Below are 18,960 nucleotides of genomic sequence, written 5' to 3'. Positions count from 1 at the left end.
AGTACACCTACAGTACACCAACAGTACACCAACAGTACACCAGCAGTACACCAACAGTACACCAGCAGTACACCAGTAGTACACCAGCAGTACACCAGTAGTACACCAGCAGTACACCAACAGTACACCAGTAGTACACCAGCAGTACACCAGCAGTACACCAACAGTACACCAACAGTACACCAGCAGTACACCAACAGTACACCAGTAGTACACCAGTAGTACACCAGCAGTACACCAACAGTACACCAGTAGTACACCAACAGTACACCAGCAGTACACCAGCAGTACACCAGTAGTACACCAGCAGTACACCAACAGTACACCAGCAGTACACCAGCAGCCATGAGGAGCACAGCAGCATTTGATTTTGTGACAACCTTGCTAGAGGCTTGGTTGCATGTGGGTTATTCACATGCTGGTTGTAGTGTGCCGGTGCGGGTTGTGGTCCAGGGCTGGGCCCAGTCCACTCCTGCCCTGGGCCACAAGTGGGCAGTTATCAAGCGTCAGCTGACTGCTCAGAGCCAAAGCAGCACTTCAGTACAGTGACAGCAGCCTCCACGGGCAGCCCCTGATACATGACAACTGGAGCATCACAGAAACCTGTGGAAACCAAAGGACTTTAAACACAGGGCTGAGCACCACACGCTCTCAAGGGGAGATTGCAGCGGTTCGTGTTTGGGTTTCTGGTGTGAGTGGAAATTTTAACAACCACGCCTATTTTATTCCGAGGGTATTGAATCCCTCTGCTGTGGAGGAGGGGCAGAGTAGAGGGGAGGGGTATCTGATCAGCTGCGTCAAGTGGCAGTGAAAGACGGACACAAGTCCGCCAGTGTAACCTTCAAAATTAAATCTAAACGATTTCTCCAACACGTGTTGCTCGACGGGACCTTTATTTTGAAAGCGACAAGCGGAAGCGGTCCGTCATATTACGGTGGCCGTGACGCGCCCACCGCCAGACGGACTCCGGCTGAGAAGAGAAATCGATAAGTGAGAGTCGGTGGGCAAACATCGGCAGAAACGTGATACGCGCTGAACTCCTCTTGTCTGCGTCGAGCAGGTTTGGACTCCCGGTGTCTGTGTCGGTAAAATGGGGAACTGCCACACCGTCGGACCGAACGAGGCCCTCGTGGTTTCAGGTAACGTCGCGGGGCGGTGAGCTGGATGGACGGTGTGTGTTTGCTCCCTGGGCTCCTTCCCGGGCCGAAGAAGATCCGGGGAGAGGACTGAGTCTGTCCTCTAACCCTCTAACGCATGGGGGGGGGGCGCCCCAACCACCGGGGGGGGGCTCGTTTCCACCTTTTTCTTTCTCAAGTGTGTGTAAGTGTGTGCGTGCGCGCGCGCGCGTGTGTAAGTGTACGTGTGTGTGTGTGTGTGTGTGTGTGTGTGTGCGCGAAATGTGTCGGTGGCTGCTGAAGGTCCGCCATAGCAGGGCTGACCTAATGTTCTCTGGACAGTGGTGGACGTGGTGTCAGTCAGGGGGGTGAACACAGCTCTGAGCACAGCTCCATCATCTGTACATTACACTGCTGCTCTCTGTATAATTACAGACTTTATTGATCTTTGTAATAATGTGAATCACCTGCTGCACAGACTCTATATTATTATTATTATTAGTATTATTATTATTATTATTATCTGCACTGCTGCATACACCTACTGCTTGTGCACTTCTGGTTAGATGCAATCTGCATTTCGTTGCCTTGTACCAGTGACAACAAAGCTGAATCTAATCTAATCTAATCTAATCTAGATAGAAGCTGATGTTTCACTCCTGACACAGGACCAGGGGAGGCCACGTTCAGAGGGGCACTGGATTCACTCGCTCCTGTTTCAGGAACCAAACAGTTCTGAGTTCTGTGATCGCGACCGCTGATTTCTATGTTGTGAACTTAAAATGATCGGCCATGTCGCTGCCTTCTTCGTTGACCTGCTGTGGATCCCTGGTCCACCTCAGGCCCCACTTGGACAGATTATCTGACCTCTGTCTCTGTTTGGAAGTCTTGCTGAAGTCTATGAATGTGGTTTTGGCAGCGTTGTGTGTGTGTGTGTGTGTGAATCAGACAGGACAGTTTTCCCGTCGAATCAAGTTCTGATGAACAAAGCCAGTGAAACGGGGGATTTTCCACTGTGAACAAACTCTTCTGAGTGAGTCGGCGACCACACAGAGGAACGAACACTGGGAGCAGAGGTGTGTGGCCGTGGGCGGCACATCCTCACTCAAAGATGGACCAGTTCCACAAATGTGAAAAGACATTCCTCTCCGTGTTTCCTTGGGTGCCAAAGCTCAATTTCCTCTTTTGGCCCCAACATGAAAGGCGACTCGTGAAACGACACCATCCTTTCTGCGCGCCGTGAGGAAACACAGCTTGCTTTACCTTTCGGGAACAAAGCCCTGTGTCAGAAAACCAGGTTGATGGCAGGGTTTCTGTAGCTTGTGTAACTTCTCATTCATTCGCACGGAGCTCCTCCCCCCTCCCCCCTCCGCTGTGGAGTGAGCATGGTCAGGAATCTTAGTTATGCCAGCGGTAGACTGAGTCCTCAGCCTGTTACCACTCTGGGTGGGTGGATTTGGATAGTAAAAGCCTGCCTGTACTGTGTGTGTCGAAAACAGAGCACAGAAAGACGTTTTCACGGTCTCCATTCTGCTGGTGGTCAGTCTGGGCCGGTGGTTCAGGGTTCAAGAGGGCAACAGTAACAGCCAGTGAACTTTTCCAGATATCTCCACAGGTCAGGCTCAGAGCTTAGGCTTACTCTGTGTCACTTTCCTGCTCAGCGCAGAATAACTGCTTCCTGTCACACCAGGAAAGGACACTGGCTGTACAGTGTAATGTGAAGAATGGGAAGCCTACAGGGCCCCCATGTGGGACTGAGATGTCCCCACAGTATGACCCTAAAAAGAGTTTTAATCGTAATCCTGTTGATGAAAATGGTTTGTTTTTTAAAAACCACCAGCTGTGTGTGTGTGTGTGTGTGTGTGAGAGACGTGTGAGTCAACGCTGTATTTTTTTTTTTTTGGTTGTTGGGGAGCAATGTGTCAGTAAAGATAGTCCAGCCCCCCCCATCTCCTCCCTCTGTCAGTTAACGTGTGACAGCTGGGAATGTCCCACTAAACACTCCAGATTAAACTATCAGACCGTGGCCAGCCACTGAGACAACACTTGGAGTTGTCTGACCTAGCTTACATCTTATATGGACGGATCCCTCACACTCACTTTAAAAATACTGTCACTGTAGTTTCTGCGGTGCCGTGTCGGGAGGGTCTGTGGGCTCTGTTCGTTTGTGTTCTGAGCATCCTCAGTTTATTGTCACGTACGAGGCTGATAAACATGAAGCACGTGAACCCCATGCTGCACCATGTGTGCATGGCATCGAACAAGTGAAGATCCAAATCCAGGTGGATCAATAAGAATGAAGCGCTAACACTTTTTCCTCAAATCGAGCCGGCCACACTTAAAGTGCCCGCTGTCGTGGCGCAGCAGGTCACAATGACCGGCCAGCGTGTGGGTGGGAGAGACGTGACGTCACATGAAGAGAAGGTGGAAGCCGAGGGGAAGTGAATGTTGTGGTTGGAAGAGCAGAGAGTTACTTGTTTTTGTGACTTGCTGAACAGCTCAGGATCGTCTTCCTAAGAAACCACTGGCAGAATATGAACTAGGTCACTGCTCTGTTTTCTGTCTCTCTCCACTGTGTCTATGGCACCTCGGGTTTAACACTAATCTGCTGCTACAGTTGCATGTATGACTCTTTGTTGGTGCGTCATGTGTGGATGTGAAAAACTAGCTACACACAGAACATGTCAGTTAAGGTGTTCAGGGTTAACGGTAGCTGGTGATATTGATCCTGCAGTAAGTGACTTCTGTGCTCACTGGGTGTCAACAGACTACCGTATTGACATATCATCACCTTTGTAATGGTAAAACTCACGGTGAAGCTGAGGGCAGGTTCAGTGTGTATTATTATTATTATTATTATTATTATTACTAACTGAAGCTACTATAGTTTCTACTGTGCTGATCTATAATGTGCTAATCTATAATGTGACACCCGTTTCGTCTGTCTCGTTCCGAAGGTGGCTGCTGTGGATCTGATCAGAAGACGTATGTGGTGGGGGGCTGGGCTTGGGCCTGGTGGCTCATCTCTGACATCCAAAGGTAAGGCTTGTCTGCTCTGGCTCCAAACCTTAAACGTCCCTTCAGAGCCGCTCAGTGTGAGACGGCACTGTGCTCACAGAATCAGGGGAGGTCAGGGAGCTTTTTAGGAGCGACGTATCTGCAGTTCCACAGATACTCCTCACCGCAGAAGTCTTCTGCATAATATACAATATACACAAACATGGAAAGATGTTAAACATTTCAGAATATATTTTTATATGCTAGTAAACACGATAAGAATCCATGTCCGTCTTTATAATGAATAGTTTGTTCTCCTTTGGCAGAGGGGTACTTCTGTTTGTCGGGGCAGATATCTGCACCATCCGTGGCCAAATTACAATGAAATTTGATATGAATATTAGGGACGTGCATTTCAAGCAAAAATACTATTCGATAGTCATAGTGAACCATTTGGAGATTATGTGAAATTGTTTCCAGTGAAAACTGGAAAATATACAGTTTCCAATATTAAACCATTCGATCTTTTAATAATTTAATGAATATTTGAAAGTCACGGTCCATCCCTAGTAAATATGTAAGACCCCCAGAGGAGGTTTCCTAGTGTTACAACTACCTCACAACTAGATGTATAATATCTGCTCGTCAGTTTGTCAGTAAGTACCAGTGAACACATTCATGCTCCTTCTGTTTTGGACACTGTGGCCACGCTTTTCTGGAGCAGCGGCCTCGGGCCACGTGTCCGCCTCACACACAACGTCTATGGTCGTCTCACTGTCAACAAATCCAATGACGAGAGCAAACCAACAATGAAATGCTCCTGGTAATAAATATTGAAACGTACCTCTCTCCTCTGTCTCAGAGCTCTGTTGTTAACTTACAGTAAGTGAATATTACAAACACATCTGCAGCCACACTGTTGCACAAGGTGACACACTGGTGAGCGTGGATACTGTAGTTTATTTTCAGTCAATCACACATACATTGTCCTGGTACTATAAATACTGTGTGGACACCAAATGCACATTAATCCACGACTGAAGATAGTTTCCAACAAATGCACAGTGTAATTATTGTCACGGGACTGGTTGGCAGTAAGATAGATTAACATGTGCATTATACTTTTTCTTTTGTTTGTTTTCTGATTTTGAAAATGGTCTAATTGTCATCGGTTAATATTAAGAGTGTCAAACAGTTTTCTGTGCCCTACTCTTACTCAGCTCAGTAAGAATTATGCAGGAAAACATCGTCAGCATTAAATGTAATGTTTGCCAAATGTGTAAACAGCGCAGGTCACCACTGCAGCGCCAACAAACCAGCTTCTGAGAAAACGCTGGATAAGATAAACGGATGCCAGGGAAAGTTACAAACATGATATTTGCAAAGAAATGTTAGCCTTGTATGTTGTTGAACTCCCATTGTGAGTCCCAACAGAGTGAAAAGAATTAGCACGCTATTCATCTGGTAAAAACCAACAACAAATGGAGTGGATGCTTTATTTCTTTACCAGAGCTTAGAACCACCAAAGAAACCTGCAGTCTAAGTGAAGAGAGGAAACCTGCAGCTGAAACACTGACACTCAAAAGGGGGCAGAGTTCGTCCCCCTTTAACCCACCGTGAAGCTTCAAGCTGCTTTGCCCTAAAACGAGTCAGATGTCAGAGTTGTGGCACTGGGTGCTGATTTAATGTCAGTGAAGCAGCTTTTGTTTACAATGAGTCTGGCCGGTGGTGTGGCCAGCTTTTCACTAATATACAGCTGTTAGTCTGTACAAGCTAGAGTAGAGGAACCCTATGAACAGGCACTAACCTATGACAGAGCTCCTAGTCTTAATTGATGTGTTATTTGGTTTGTTGCCTGCCTCTTTGTTTCTACTTTGCTAACCTGCTTTGCTTCGTCGATCTTACCCCGTCTCAGCCTCAGCGTGCCTCCTCTGGGTTACCCATTTCCCATTAAGTGCTGCTCTTTGTCTTAAGTTGCTAGGAGACGTAATGGCAGACCTGGACGATAAAATGAAGCCGATGCATGGCTGGATGTATAAATCCCCATTTGGAGACCGGCTGTCCCAGGAATCCTTTCTCATCTATTTTTATTCAGCAGTTTGGCCATGTGCAGTTAGGACAACGTTTCAAACAGAGAGAGATGGTCTAGCGACCACTTTGGGCTAAGAGCCTTGTGTGGGTAGGCGTTATGAAAACAGGGGGAGGCAGTGTGGCTTCCCGCATGTGATGCAGTAATCACGTTAATGTCCCGGCCTGTGACTCACCGATCCACTTCTTCTGGAGAGAAAAAGGAGGTGGAGCGGCTCCAAGTGTTGCTGCAATCAGCTCCCAGAGTCCGGCAACAATGATCAGTATTTATTGTAAAAGAGCAGCTCTGTCTGGTTTATCGCACGGAAACATGATCTCACATAAGTGGAGGACAAGGGTTGTTTGTAGAGGACATTCCTGTGAAGGCCCCATACGAAGGTCACGTCAGAGAGGTGCTGGGATCAAGAATCCCGTCAACACTGACTTGAGTTTTCATGTACGGATCTCTGTCCCAGTGTATTTGAACATTTATCAGCAGAGAGGAGCTGTGTAGTAGCTCTGACAGTCCATGTGTGGCAGCAGCCCCTGGGGCTAAAAGCAGCAAACAGGGAGGACAGGTTGTGTCTTTTGCCCCCTTCCCCTCTTTCCTCCTCCTCTTAACCTTGGTTACTGACATTCCTAACAGCTGTTGTCCAACTTACTGTTTTGCCTCTTGCTATTCCCGCCTGCCTGCCTGCCTGCGTAGAATGTCTCTGGAGGTTATGACCATCCTCTGTCGCTGTGAGAATATCGAAACTTCGGAGGGTGTTCCCCTGGATGTGACAGGGGTGGCTCAGGTAATGCATTTCTAAAGACCAAAAAAACAACAAAAAAAGTGGCTGGTGCTCAAGACCAAAGGAAGACCCCAGAAAATGGTCCAGCTAACACCCTAACGTCTATGTGTGTTTGTTTTTCTCATCTTCACGCCTTTTTTCCCTCTGCAGTGGAGGGGAGACGATCAGCTGTCACTAGCGTGGGCTTCGCCATAAACTCAGTCACCCTTGGCAACGGGGTCAATAAATGAAGGCTGTAGAAACAGCTGACGAGAGGATTTTAGGAACCTAATGCAAAATACAGATTGAGTTGTTTGGATAAAGCTGCATCTTGAAATTAATAATGACCAAAACCTGAATCCCACAGAGGTGGAATCTGGATAGCATCTCATTTTGCTCCGTTGTCAGTGATCTGGAGTCCTTGGGTGAATGGTTTCACTTTGTCCTGTTTTTTTTCCTTGTGTTCTGGCCCCTCCCTTCATTTGCCTTCCCTCCGAACATGTCAATTTTTATTTCATATTTTTCCACATTTTTCACAGGATAACGCTTGAGATTATGACCCTGCAGCCCAAGTGTGAGGATGTAGAGACAGCGGAGGGTGTAGCTATTACTGTCACTGGGTCGGCTCAGGTAAATCACCACACTTTTCTGGGAATGCCAGTTCAGACTCCACTAACCCACACACCCCTCCTCCTCTTCCTCCTCCTCCTCCTCTTCCTCCTCCCACCCTTCTTTTCTGTGGCATCACCCCATGATCACGGCCGAGGTGGGATTTCATACAGAGGGCTCACGTTAAGATGCACACCTGTATTTTTGATTAAGACGCTGTGTTACACATGTTGGATCATGTTGTCTGCATGACATTCACTCATATCAGGGCAGAGTACACCTAGTTAACTTATCAACCGAGCCAGCGTTCAGGCTGACTGTAGCACCGTGTCAACAAGGTTTCACACACACACACACACACACACACACACACACACCAATGTAGTCCCTTTCATTTTGTTGGCACAGTGTTATTTTCAGTCTGAACTTGTGACTTCCTAGTGTGACAGCAGACAGACAACAGTACACTTTAGTGTCAATGTCAGTGGCTTTTTTTATTGTGTCTGTTATTTGGTTGTTTGATCCTGACCATCTTTTTTACATTGATAACTTTGAGTTGTTAAAGAGGAAATCCATCTTAAAATAACATTCACTGCTTATCTACTCTGTTGTCCATTTGAGTGACTACACTTATACAATAAAGGTCGGCAGCATAAAGACATGGACACAACATGCATAACGGTGATATTCCTTGTTTATAGCACTTTTCAGTGTTACAAAGCTACAAAAGTGTAAAAATAGCAGCACATACGAGCAAACTTAGATACAACAGTGAAAGTAAAACTCTAAAAGAAAGCTCTATAAAGATACTATTCTTAACAAATCCTAGATCTAAAGCAGGAGCATGACTGTGCAAAGCTCTGTAATCTAAACGTGAAAGCCAGTCAGTCAAGTACAGCGAAGATTGTAGTGATGTGGTCCTGTCTCCCAGTCGGCGGTATCCTAGACAGGGTGCAGTCCTTTCATACTTCTCCTGCTAAGACCAGAATGATGCTGTAGCAACAAGGGGGGCCATGTTTTGTTTGCCTCAAACAGGAATCATCGTTGTGCTTTAGGTTCTGGTGTAGCAGCCATAGCGACACCGTAGGCTACACCAAAACTGGTGCGGCCCTCCTCATAAACAGAACTACATGTCAGGATGGCGGAGATGCCACATGGTCTGTGACCGGTCAGCTTGGGCCGCTGCTGTTTGGTAATGAAAACATCACTGGGGAAGTAAAGAGAGGCCGAGGAATCTGTAGCTGTGCAGTGACACACACAGAGGAAAGCTGTCTCTACAGTCTGTAAGAAAACGAACGGTGAGCACAATGCTAAGGGGACTGTAATTAAAGCATGATGCAGCCTGATTCATGTGCAATACGTCTGAATAGTGTTGCAGCACTTCTGTCAATACCAAAGTGTGGCCTGAAGTACAGAGCAGAGCCTATGTTGGGACACTTGTTAAACTGGATTTATGATTGACGAGAGACGGTTCAGTGTCTGAGTCCCCACCTCGATGCCGAGAAGAAACGTGTTCTCGTAGATGAGTGGTGGTGAGCTGACTTTTCTACATGTGTCTTTTTTTTTCTGGTGGATTTTCTCCTTAACAACTTGTAAGATAATAATATACCACTGTCTACGATATTTCTGTTTGCAAATGATATTCTGTTCTTGTTCATTTCCCTTTTTTGGTCAGCATGCTTGTGTTTCTTTTAAACTTTGAGGGGAGATGCCTCATTATTAGTTCTGTATTTTAGCCACAGGCATGCCAGTGTTCCCCTTCCCCTACATGCATGCTGACAATGAGCTCAGTGTTTGGAACGGAGCAGCCCCTCACTCTCACACAGGCTCATCAGCCCACTGTTTGATTGGTCCAACCCAAACCAAAGCCATTGTGGAGCTGGTGTCCCATGGCAACAGGCGACGTGTCCTTAAATGAAAGAGACACGGGGTGTTTTGGACTGACAGGGAGGCACCCAGCAGAAACCAGAGCAGAAATCAAGGGTGTTGTTTTAACCTCACTGTTCCAATTGGATTTAAATCACACGTTCAATCTTTCTTCACATTTTAAACAATGTTTCTGGTGTTTGGGGGACAATGTGAGTTGAGCAGTTAAAGTTTGGATGCCATTCTTTTTCTGCCACATTTCCGGTACTTCCTGTATCTCGGAGGGGCTGTGGGTTAGGAGGAGGCGAGAGGAAGCTCAGAGTCACGAGGTGGATTGGAGGGGGTCGGGTAGGAGTGCCAGAGATTATCATTGAACACAGAAGTCTGGGCCGCAGCACGGCGCCCCCTGCTGTCTGTCTGTCTGTCTGAGCTGGCCTGTGTGGTGGTTGTGTGAGGGGGTTGCAGCCTCCCCTTTTTTCAGACACGTGTTTCTGTGGAATGAAGTCCATCCTCCCTCAGTTTGTTTTGCCCTCATTCCTGTCATGAGTGCATGTTGCAAAACCAAACCATGTGCAGACCTCTCGCCTAAGGACCCAGCTCACTCTGTTTTCTTACAGCTCCAGTGAAGTACATCACCCAAAACCTTCTGTCTTACACTATTTCTTTTAGTTCTTGACTGTATAAGTGACCTCTCTTACTGTCAGTGACTTCCCTTTCCTCAGGTCATTGCCATTGATTTTACTTTATTGTAAATGATCCCTCTAACGTTTTTTTCATTTAATTCCCTCAATTTGAAATGATCCTGATCTTTTTTGTTGACCTTCTAACAGGAACAGACTGTAAATTGCTGGATTGTAATCAACACTGCATGAATCTAGATTAGATGTTGACATTTTCTTCATTGTAATCATCACTTGACAATAGAACTTCATGAACAGTGCATCAGACAGTGTTCTAGTCGCACATGCTCTGTGTGTCACCATAAGACCAAAGGGACACTGTGGAGGTCTACAGTATTACAATCATTTCTTCCTCTATCCAGACATAATCTCAAAATGATGCTCTGTACTTGCATAGCTGCTGTATGCCCCCCTAAAATCAGCCCTGAGTTTCTGTAACAGGCCCAGTGCCTGCTGTGCTGTAGATCCAGTTATGTGTTGTCAAGACCACAAGTCTGATGCACTTGTACCCAAACATTTCTAGCCTTTATGCATCCATTTCTCTAATGCACACTGTGTGTGTGTGTGTGTGTGTGTGTGTGTGTGTGTGTGTGTGTGTGTGTGTGTGTGTGTGTGTGTGTGTGTGTGTGTGTGTGTGTGTGTGTGTGTGTGTGTGTGTGTGTGTGTGTGTGTGTGTGTGTGTGTGTGTGTGTGTGTGTGTGTGATTGTTGGATGATACTAGCAACGCTAGCATGTGTCATACTGTCATGTGCTCCACACCCACGTGTGCCTGTGTTTGTATTGGTGCTGGTGCTTGTCGCTGTGTGTTCAGCTGACGGTCTTTGTCCACGCTGGCACCAGGTGAAGGTGATGACAGAGAATGAGCTGCTGGGTTACGCCTGCGAACAGTTCCTGGGGAAGTCGGTCATAGAGATCAGGAGCGTCATCCTGCAGACCCTCGAGGGTCACCTGCGTGCCATCCTCGGTGGGTAGTCTCTCAGAACTGCATTGTCACTGCTTGATTTTCTTTGTGGACAGTCCATGTAGCTTTTGAATACTTCCTTATTTTATTTAGTTGGATTAAGGGACACTCCACCTAGTTTTTCCTAGTTTTTAACTAATTGTTTTGCTAACGTCCTCCCGTGAATGGCAAGACTGCAACAGGAAGCTGTAAATGGCTCTAATTATCATGAATCTGGTTTCTAACTATAGACACAGTTTGTGACTGTGTTTATTTTGAAATCTGTTGAAGTCTTTTTGTGTGAGAGGTGGTTGTGGAGTAAAATGTGGCCAAGAGGCAGTTATGGGTACGGCTCAGCTTGTCCCAGTTTCATCTGATCAAAGTGTGCACGAGGTGACAGAATGACACTGAACGCAGACATTACATGTTTATTCTTATCTAAATTGCAGCCACAGACATATGATGCAGAGCTTCTTCTGTGTCAGAGGAGCAGGAGTTTAAGCTGCCATGAGCCGTAGGTTGCATCATTGCTGTGTTGTTATCAGTAGATGGTAGGGGATGCCAACGCCACGGATGATCATATGGCCGTTGTCATTGCCCGTCTTTGTAAATGTGTTCAGTTTTAGTGAAGTTGTGTGTGCAACAAGTAACATTTTACACAAAGCCACTAACTGCTGCGTCCATCCTCGCAGGCACCCTAACTGTTGAGCAGATTTATCAAGACAGAGATAAATTTGCCACCCTGGTGCGAGAAGTGGCAGCACCTGATGTCGGCCGGATGGGCATCGAGATCCTCAGCTTCACCATCAAGGTGCGACACATTGAAACTGTGCTAGTGCCTTCTAGATTACTTGTGTGCATATTGTTTTATTTCTTTAGTCTACTTTCTTCTCCTGACTGGTGGTGTTGTTCTGTTCGTCCGTCCCTCTTTGTGTTCATGCTTTTGGCAACACTTTAAATGTCGTGCCAATAAAGCCAGTTGAGTGGAGTTGAATGACATCGACATGGAGACGTCAAGTTCACTTCATTCTGCATTCATCTTTTGAACGCCTGTTTCCTGCCTCTGTTGTATTAGAATGATTTGATTACTTACAGTACTGTACCTGTATATTTATTTACCCCCCCTGGCAGGATGTGTATGATAAAGTGGAGTACCTGAGCTCACTGGGCAAAACCCAGACGGCTGCAGTACAGAGGGACGCAGACATCGGAGTGGCGGAGGCAGAGAGGGACGCTGGCATCAGGGTAAGAGGAAAGCAACAAGCAAGAGCAATCAACAAAAACATCAGTTTGCTGATTGCTAATGGCTCGTAGCTAATAGCTATCCCATTACAAAACCACCAAACTGCCCCTAATCCATCTCCCTGTCATTATCTTTTGCATGCCGTCCTCTACAGGAAGCCGAGTGTAAGAAAGAAATGATGGACGTTAAGTTCTTGGCTGACACAAAAATGGCCGACTCCAAACGAGAGCTGGAAATGCAGAAGGCTGCCTTTAATCAGGAAGTGAACACAAAGGTACGGAGCGGCGTAGCTTCAGTCTGAATGTACTGTCAACGGGCAAACGTGAGGGTGAAGTGTGACCAAATCCTCCTGCCTCTCTAGAAAGCAGAGGCTCAGCTGGCGTACGAGCTGCAGGCGGCCAAAGAGCAGCAGAAGATCCGTCTGGAGGAGATCGAAATTGAAGTGGTGCAGAGGAAGAAGCAGATCACTATTGAGGAGAAGGAGATCGACCGCACTGACAAGGAGCTCATCGCCACCGTGAAGAGACCTGCCGAGGCTGAAGCCTACAAGATGCAGCAGCTGGCAGAGGGACAGAAGTGAGTGGGTCCCATCAGCCTTTTCTCCAGACTTCCACTTGGTATTCTTTTAAGTGTCACTGTCTTTATTCTAAGTTGTTGACATTCATCTTGCTTTCTCTCAGCCTGAAAACACTCACATCTGTTTAAACCCTTTTAAATCAGAAAGGAAACTAGAAATACACTACTCACAAAAAGTTAGGGATGTTCGACTTTCAGGTGAAATCTATGGAAAATGTAAAAAGTGAATGCTACAGTGATATTATATCATGAAAGTAGGACATTTAAGTAGAAGCATGCAGTGGTGATTTTATTCATCTTAAACAATGTATTGAAAGAAAATCTACCAACAGTGGTGGGTATACCACAACAAAACATGTTCAGTGTCTCAATAAATTGGGATGTGGCCAAAGGACGTCCACTCCTCTCCTTTCTGTGACTCTTCCAGTCTCTGTATCACTGTTCCAACCTCCTGATGACACTCTGTGACCCTCTAAGCTCAGTGAACACCTCCGTCTGAGGACTTCCTGTTTGAAGCCTCCAGTGTTGAGGTGCTGCTGATCAACTGTTAGGTGTCGTCTTGGTCTCATGATGTCAGAATGTGAACAGCAGGATGAGGAGGACTGTTTAAATACCAATTCTAACTGAAGCAGGAAATGTATTGGTGGATTCATGGATCAAACCTGTTGTGAATGTTGCTGTTAAGCTTCTTGTTAGAGAACAGCAGCTGGTGCAGGAAGTACTGAGACACTGAACAGTTGGACATGTGCATTCAAAGGTTTAGAGAAGGTCACATTAAGTTCACCTGGAAAGGTTAGAATGCATTTTAGGTTCATCCTGAGACTTCACCTGAAAGCTGAATATCCCTAACTTTTAGTGAGTAGTGTAGGTTTAAAAGATCTCAAATACAGTAAACTGTATGTTGAGGCAACAATCTGAGTGGACGTGATTGTATGTATATGACCATACCAGTGTTCTTCTTATGGTCAATAAACTGACACTAAAGACTTGCACAGTGCGTATGACTGAAGTGGACATTCTTCTCGAACTCTCCCCCAGGACAAGGAAGGTGCTGACGGCGCAGGCAGAGGCCGAGAAGATCCGCTTCATTGGTGAGGCAGAAGCTGCCTCCATTGAAGCGGTGGGCAAAGCAGAGGCTGAGAAGATGAGGCTGAAAGCTGAAGCCTACCAGCAGTACGGCGATGCTGCCAAGACCGCTCTGGTCCTGGAGGCCCTGCCCAAGGTCTGTTCCACATTTAATACGTCCTATGGTCATGTTGTCCTAGCCAGTGTTGAGGCTTTGGCTCCACGCTCATCGCAGTCTTCTTTGAACAGTGTAAAACCCATTAGCAGGCTCACGGATCAGAGCTGTCTGTCAGACACACGACTTTAGCACCAAGGCTTTAGTCACATGTTAGCAAGGACCAAACGGAAGGAAAGGAATATATTCGTGTCGATCCTCACATGTTCAGAAGGAATGAGGACTGTTTTATTTGTCAGTGAATTAACAAACGGACGCTCGCTGTGTTTTAACAGATCGCCAGTAAGGTGGCGGCCCCCCTGTCCAGGACCAATGAGATTGTCATCCTGAGTGGGGAGGGCAGCCGCGTGACCGGAGAGGTGAACCGTCTGCTAGCCGAACTCCCCGTGTCCGTCAACGCCCTCACTGGGGTGGACCTGACTAAGGTGAGCCTGGTCCCGCAGTCCGAGAGGGACCTCTCCTGTGAATCTCACGTTTTACTGCGTTCTCTGCAGGGTCCGCTGTATGCCTGGCTTCTCACTATAATACTGTTGTTGCTCCATGTATTTGCTAGAAATGAGGTTTCCAGTGGAATAGAACATTAACAGCTGACCCCAGGGCACTCAATAGAGCACAAACACCCGCCAACGCTCAGCAGCTCTCCACGTTGCCAAGCTCCATCCTCCGTGCTGTTGGTTTATCATTCACATCTTCAGGGACTTTCTAACAAAACAGAACCAGCATGCAGTGCAGTTTGGGAGCAGCCTGCGAAGCCACGTGGACAGTTTTACCACCCACATATGAACACAGCAGAACAGGTGTTAACAGTCTTACAGGGTGATGATACGTCCGTGTGGTTCAGCTGCCCCAGTGCTGAAGAAAATGAATGAAAGTGATGCAGCGGCACTAGTAATGAGGAACAAAGTGGTGTAAGTCCTTTTGTTATTTCAGGTTAAAGTTCATCTGGAGGCCAGAACTGATCGCTGTAAGGTGCAGTCTAGTCTTGTTGGCCTTGATTGGCCATCAGGGGGCGCTGAAGTATAACGTGTCCTTACATCACCATGGATGCGCAGCAGTACTCACCTCGACTTTGTCTCTTCTAGTTTGATATTTTGCTCCAAAGCGGATAATTGCTGTGGCAGAGAAGTAGAAGGAGTGGCCGCAGTGAGCGAGGCTCTTACGTTTGAGTGTCTGCGTTAAAACCGCCCGCTAATCCTTCTGCCGTCTGATCCCACAGATCCCTCTGCTACAGAAGATGACCAGCCCACAGTGCCAAACAGCCATCTGATGAACCAGGGCGCAGACTCGATGCTCTGAATCTTTCAACATGTATCTGCCTCAAGCATGAAAACAGGTTTTCCAGCCTCCGACCCCTTATGCAACTGCCTTTGACCATAAACACTCGACACCAACCGAGAGGTTGTTTCTTTTTATATTTTTAAGAGGTTTTTAATTTTCTAAAGGAAGGAAAAAGCCGGGGCCTTACTTGGAAAGGACCAGCCTGTATGTTTCGTTTGTTGTTTTTAGGTTTTCTTTTGGACACGTTGATTTTTATCACTGCACTAGTTAGCCAGGATTATATGCTGCAGTCCTACAAGCCATCCCAAGCAGAGTTTTATTTTCTTCAAACTGGAAAGAGTCTAAAACATAGATCAGAGGATTGTTCTCTTCTCCAGATCCGTTTCTTTGTGTCTGACATTAGGAGGACACCACTTTCCTGTCACGTGTTATGGCATTCGTTTGCTTTGGGAGTAAAGTGTTCCCAGCGTGTGCGGCGTCATTCGTCTGCTGCTCAGAGCCCAGCTAGTGAAGCCGTAGTGAGCGTAGCGTGGGATAGGCAGCTTTCCTCTTTATTTCTTATACGTTTAACAATGTCTAACCCAGAGAACCTGATGGATTACCAAACCGCTGTTACACTTCAGGCTCACCAGATCTTCACACACTGGCTATAAGATTTACAGTGTATCACACCATCAGTGATCTCTGAATGATTACCTCACAGTATGCTGTCACATTGCCGTCTTCTCGTTCTGACGTGCAGTGCCTGTTCACCACTCAAGTGCCCAAACCTTAGGACAGTGGTTTGGCCCTAGATGGATTTATGTCAGAGTATCACTGTGTTTTACATGGCCGATGTGTAGGTGGTGTTCCCCTAACATCTGCGTATACTAACAGTAGTCTGCTCTTCACACACACACACACACACACACACACACACACACACACACACACACACACACACACACACACACACACACACACACACACACACACACACACACACACGGACGGACGGACGGATATACACGTTAAGCCAACACATAACACAAAGCCATACGTAGGCATCCAGGGCATCTCTAAGGCTTTCTTCTCTGTCAGGCTGAACCTTTCTTTATTAATCATGTAGCATGTGATAGACATTTCAGGGTCTGAGCTTTAATCCCCTTTGTTACCTCTCTCTCCCTGGTAGCCCTCCTCCTCCTCACACGTGATGGTGTCTTTCTCAGCTGTCATGTGAAGTGTTCACTCGTGCAGACTGTGTATATATTTTGTAACTTTACAGACTAACCCCACACTACTGCGTTGCACAGGTGATCGCACAGCCGGTCTGTTATGACAAAGCAGGGATGGAACGCCACCTTCGGTCAGTCCGTAGCTCATTAAGTTGGAAACGAAGCACGTGGATCAGGACGTAACCAGCACGTGGTGTCTGGGTGGTCTTCGGGTGGTTAGATGGAATGGATGCTGTTGCTTTTTCTCCTGCCGCTTGCCGATGAGCTCGGTCTAATTCCTACATGTAGTCTGTTACAATCCTTCAGCCGGTGGCGTCCGGCTGTGATGGTTGAAGTGCAACAAGTGGCACATTTCAGCCTGTCGCTGGCAGGATTAGAGCTTTACTCTTTGTGACTCTGGTGAATCCCTTTGTGAATGATCATGAACCACTTGTCAGGACTCTGTGAGCTTAAGTGTTTAGTTTTATCTCGCTGTCATTAACTTATCACACTTTTTTCAGATGGCTTGTTTGGTTTGATTAAACGCCTTGTTTCTGATTTTAACGTTAATGTTACAAAGTTCCCTCCAACCTCTAATGTGTTTCTGCAACTATTTCACCCCTGCTGTAACTGTCGGTGAAAACACTGCCTGGCTTGCAGCAAATACATTATTATTATTATTATTAGCCTGTTTATGTGACATCGTTTGAAGTATCCAGTTTTTTAGAAATTGATAAACGGGATGTAATATTGGTAATGATTCACTCAAACCTCACACATATCACATGATTGTGCGGACACTGGCCCATTTACAAACTGTTAGGATTTCTCTAGGCCAGAAAAACTAACCCAACTAATTTAGTCTGAATGAATTGTAGTTGAGAAATGGATCAGTCGACAGCTGGAGATGTTTGTTGCTCGACAGTTGATAACTTAGGATCATACTCTGCTCTGTACACAGTGCCTTTTGTTATATAATGAGGAGTTCATTCATACTCTGCAGTCTGCTGGCTGTATTAATCGTACACTTGAGTATTGATGAGACACTAACGTGGATTTAAACAAAAACTAACTTGTAGAATATGTGAATGCTAAACTTCCCCGGTGTTCAGCGAGCTCTGCCGACTCGTCCTGTTTCATGTACTCTATGACATTCTGTACGCAGATGTACACGGGAACAGAGATGTGTGTGTAGTGATCTCATGAATAGAGATGTAGTGCTGGCTAGCTTTTAAAATGTGGACCTCTGAAAGTGTCTTCACTCGTTACGTTGGCCATTATATTGTGTGCCAAACACAAATTAAATGTTTTGGTTTGCATCGACTCCAAGTGGCATTTTAGAAGAGAATGTGGTTAAAGACCAAACTCAATCGACCCACGCCTTAACTCTTGTCTTCATCTGAAACATGTCCACCTGTTGTCTGTAATTAGAATAATCTGTAATCTCATTTACTCTTATATTGTGGATTTATATCGTGGCTTCTCGTGTAACACTGGCCTGATCCAGAATGGTATTTTCAGCATGTGTTCATGTTATTCTGTGTTGTTTGCCACCCTGTAATAAATGTTATACCACCTCCTGTTGGCCTCACTGTCTGTCTGTTACAGCTTGGAGAGACTTAACCGCCTGCACGCAAGGAAGAAAAGGAAGAAAAACACTTTTGGACCATTAGCATGGTCATTAGCAGAGGTCAGAGGTCAGAGGTCAGAGGTCTGGGTGCTGCTGAGACAAACCTCAAGATGTCCTATTTAATGAGTATTACTAAGGGTTATTAAAGGGCTGTACTGAGTCGTGTTGTAGGTACACTATATAAGGAAGTGAGCCCTGAATGCATCATGTGTCATTACACACTTAACATGCTGGTCAAGCCTTAAGCCCCTTTTCCTGGTGTAGGTGACCCCATTAGCAAACATTTAGAAATATCTCAAGTCTCTGCAACGGCTGACAAAAGTGAATAGTAGAATATTGTGTGTTCTTGTGCTCTTATATCTCAATCTGTCACAACATCGGTTGTAAAACATGTTGCCAAAGGGCTGCAGCTGAAGATTAGCCAGCTGACTAGCACCGGCACCTTTACAGTCACGCTGATGAATGAGTGTGTGTTGCCCTATTAAATAAAAAAGAGACCAGTCTGCCTCTCTTGTCCTCCAGTAGCTGATGTGGACGGTTCGTACTCACAGAACACTGACGGAGGACACCGGTACTGCAGAGATAAACTCCAGCACCACGGAAGTAAAAAGACAACAACCATGAAAGTACCAGCACCTTTCTTCATGTTAACATAGTAGAACATGTTGTTTTAACATAATAATAATAATGAAACTGTGATTACAATAAAAGCAGACACGATCATTATTGTGGAGTTTCTTGTCTTTGTTTAAG

General features: G+C 46.1%; 1 protein-coding gene across 2 annotated transcripts; it reads left to right on the top strand.

Moving 5' to 3' along the window:
- The first annotated feature begins 912 nt into the window (after positions 1-912).
- LOC139212667 (flotillin-2a) lies at positions 913-18,933 on the top strand. 2 transcript variants are annotated; one of them, XM_070843165.1, is made up of 11 exons: positions 913-1,139; positions 4,073-4,154; positions 6,886-6,976; positions 10,948-11,071; positions 11,740-11,858; positions 12,179-12,292; positions 12,445-12,564; positions 12,652-12,866; positions 13,905-14,088; positions 14,382-14,531; positions 15,323-18,933. In XM_070843165.1, the coding sequence occupies exons 1-11, from the start codon at positions 1,091-1,093 to the stop codon at positions 15,371-15,373; spliced, it is 1,299 nt and encodes a 432-aa protein (XP_070699266.1). In that variant the 5' UTR covers positions 913-1,090; the 3' UTR covers positions 15,374-18,933. The 2 variants fall into 2 exon arrangements, with proteins under 2 accessions (XP_070699266.1, XP_070699265.1); XM_070843164.1 differs by lacking the exon at positions 6,886-6,976 and adding an exon at positions 7,492-7,582 and having other exon boundaries at positions 915-1,139.
- Positions 18,934-18,960: the final 27 nt, after the last annotated feature.

The sequence above is a fragment of the Pempheris klunzingeri genome, chromosome 14 (assembly GCF_042242105.1).
Source record: "Pempheris klunzingeri isolate RE-2024b chromosome 14, fPemKlu1.hap1, whole genome shotgun sequence".
NCBI classification, from domain to species: Eukaryota; Metazoa; Chordata; class Actinopteri; order Acropomatiformes; family Pempheridae; genus Pempheris; species Pempheris klunzingeri.
This window is presented reverse-complemented; position numbering and strand designations above follow the sequence as displayed.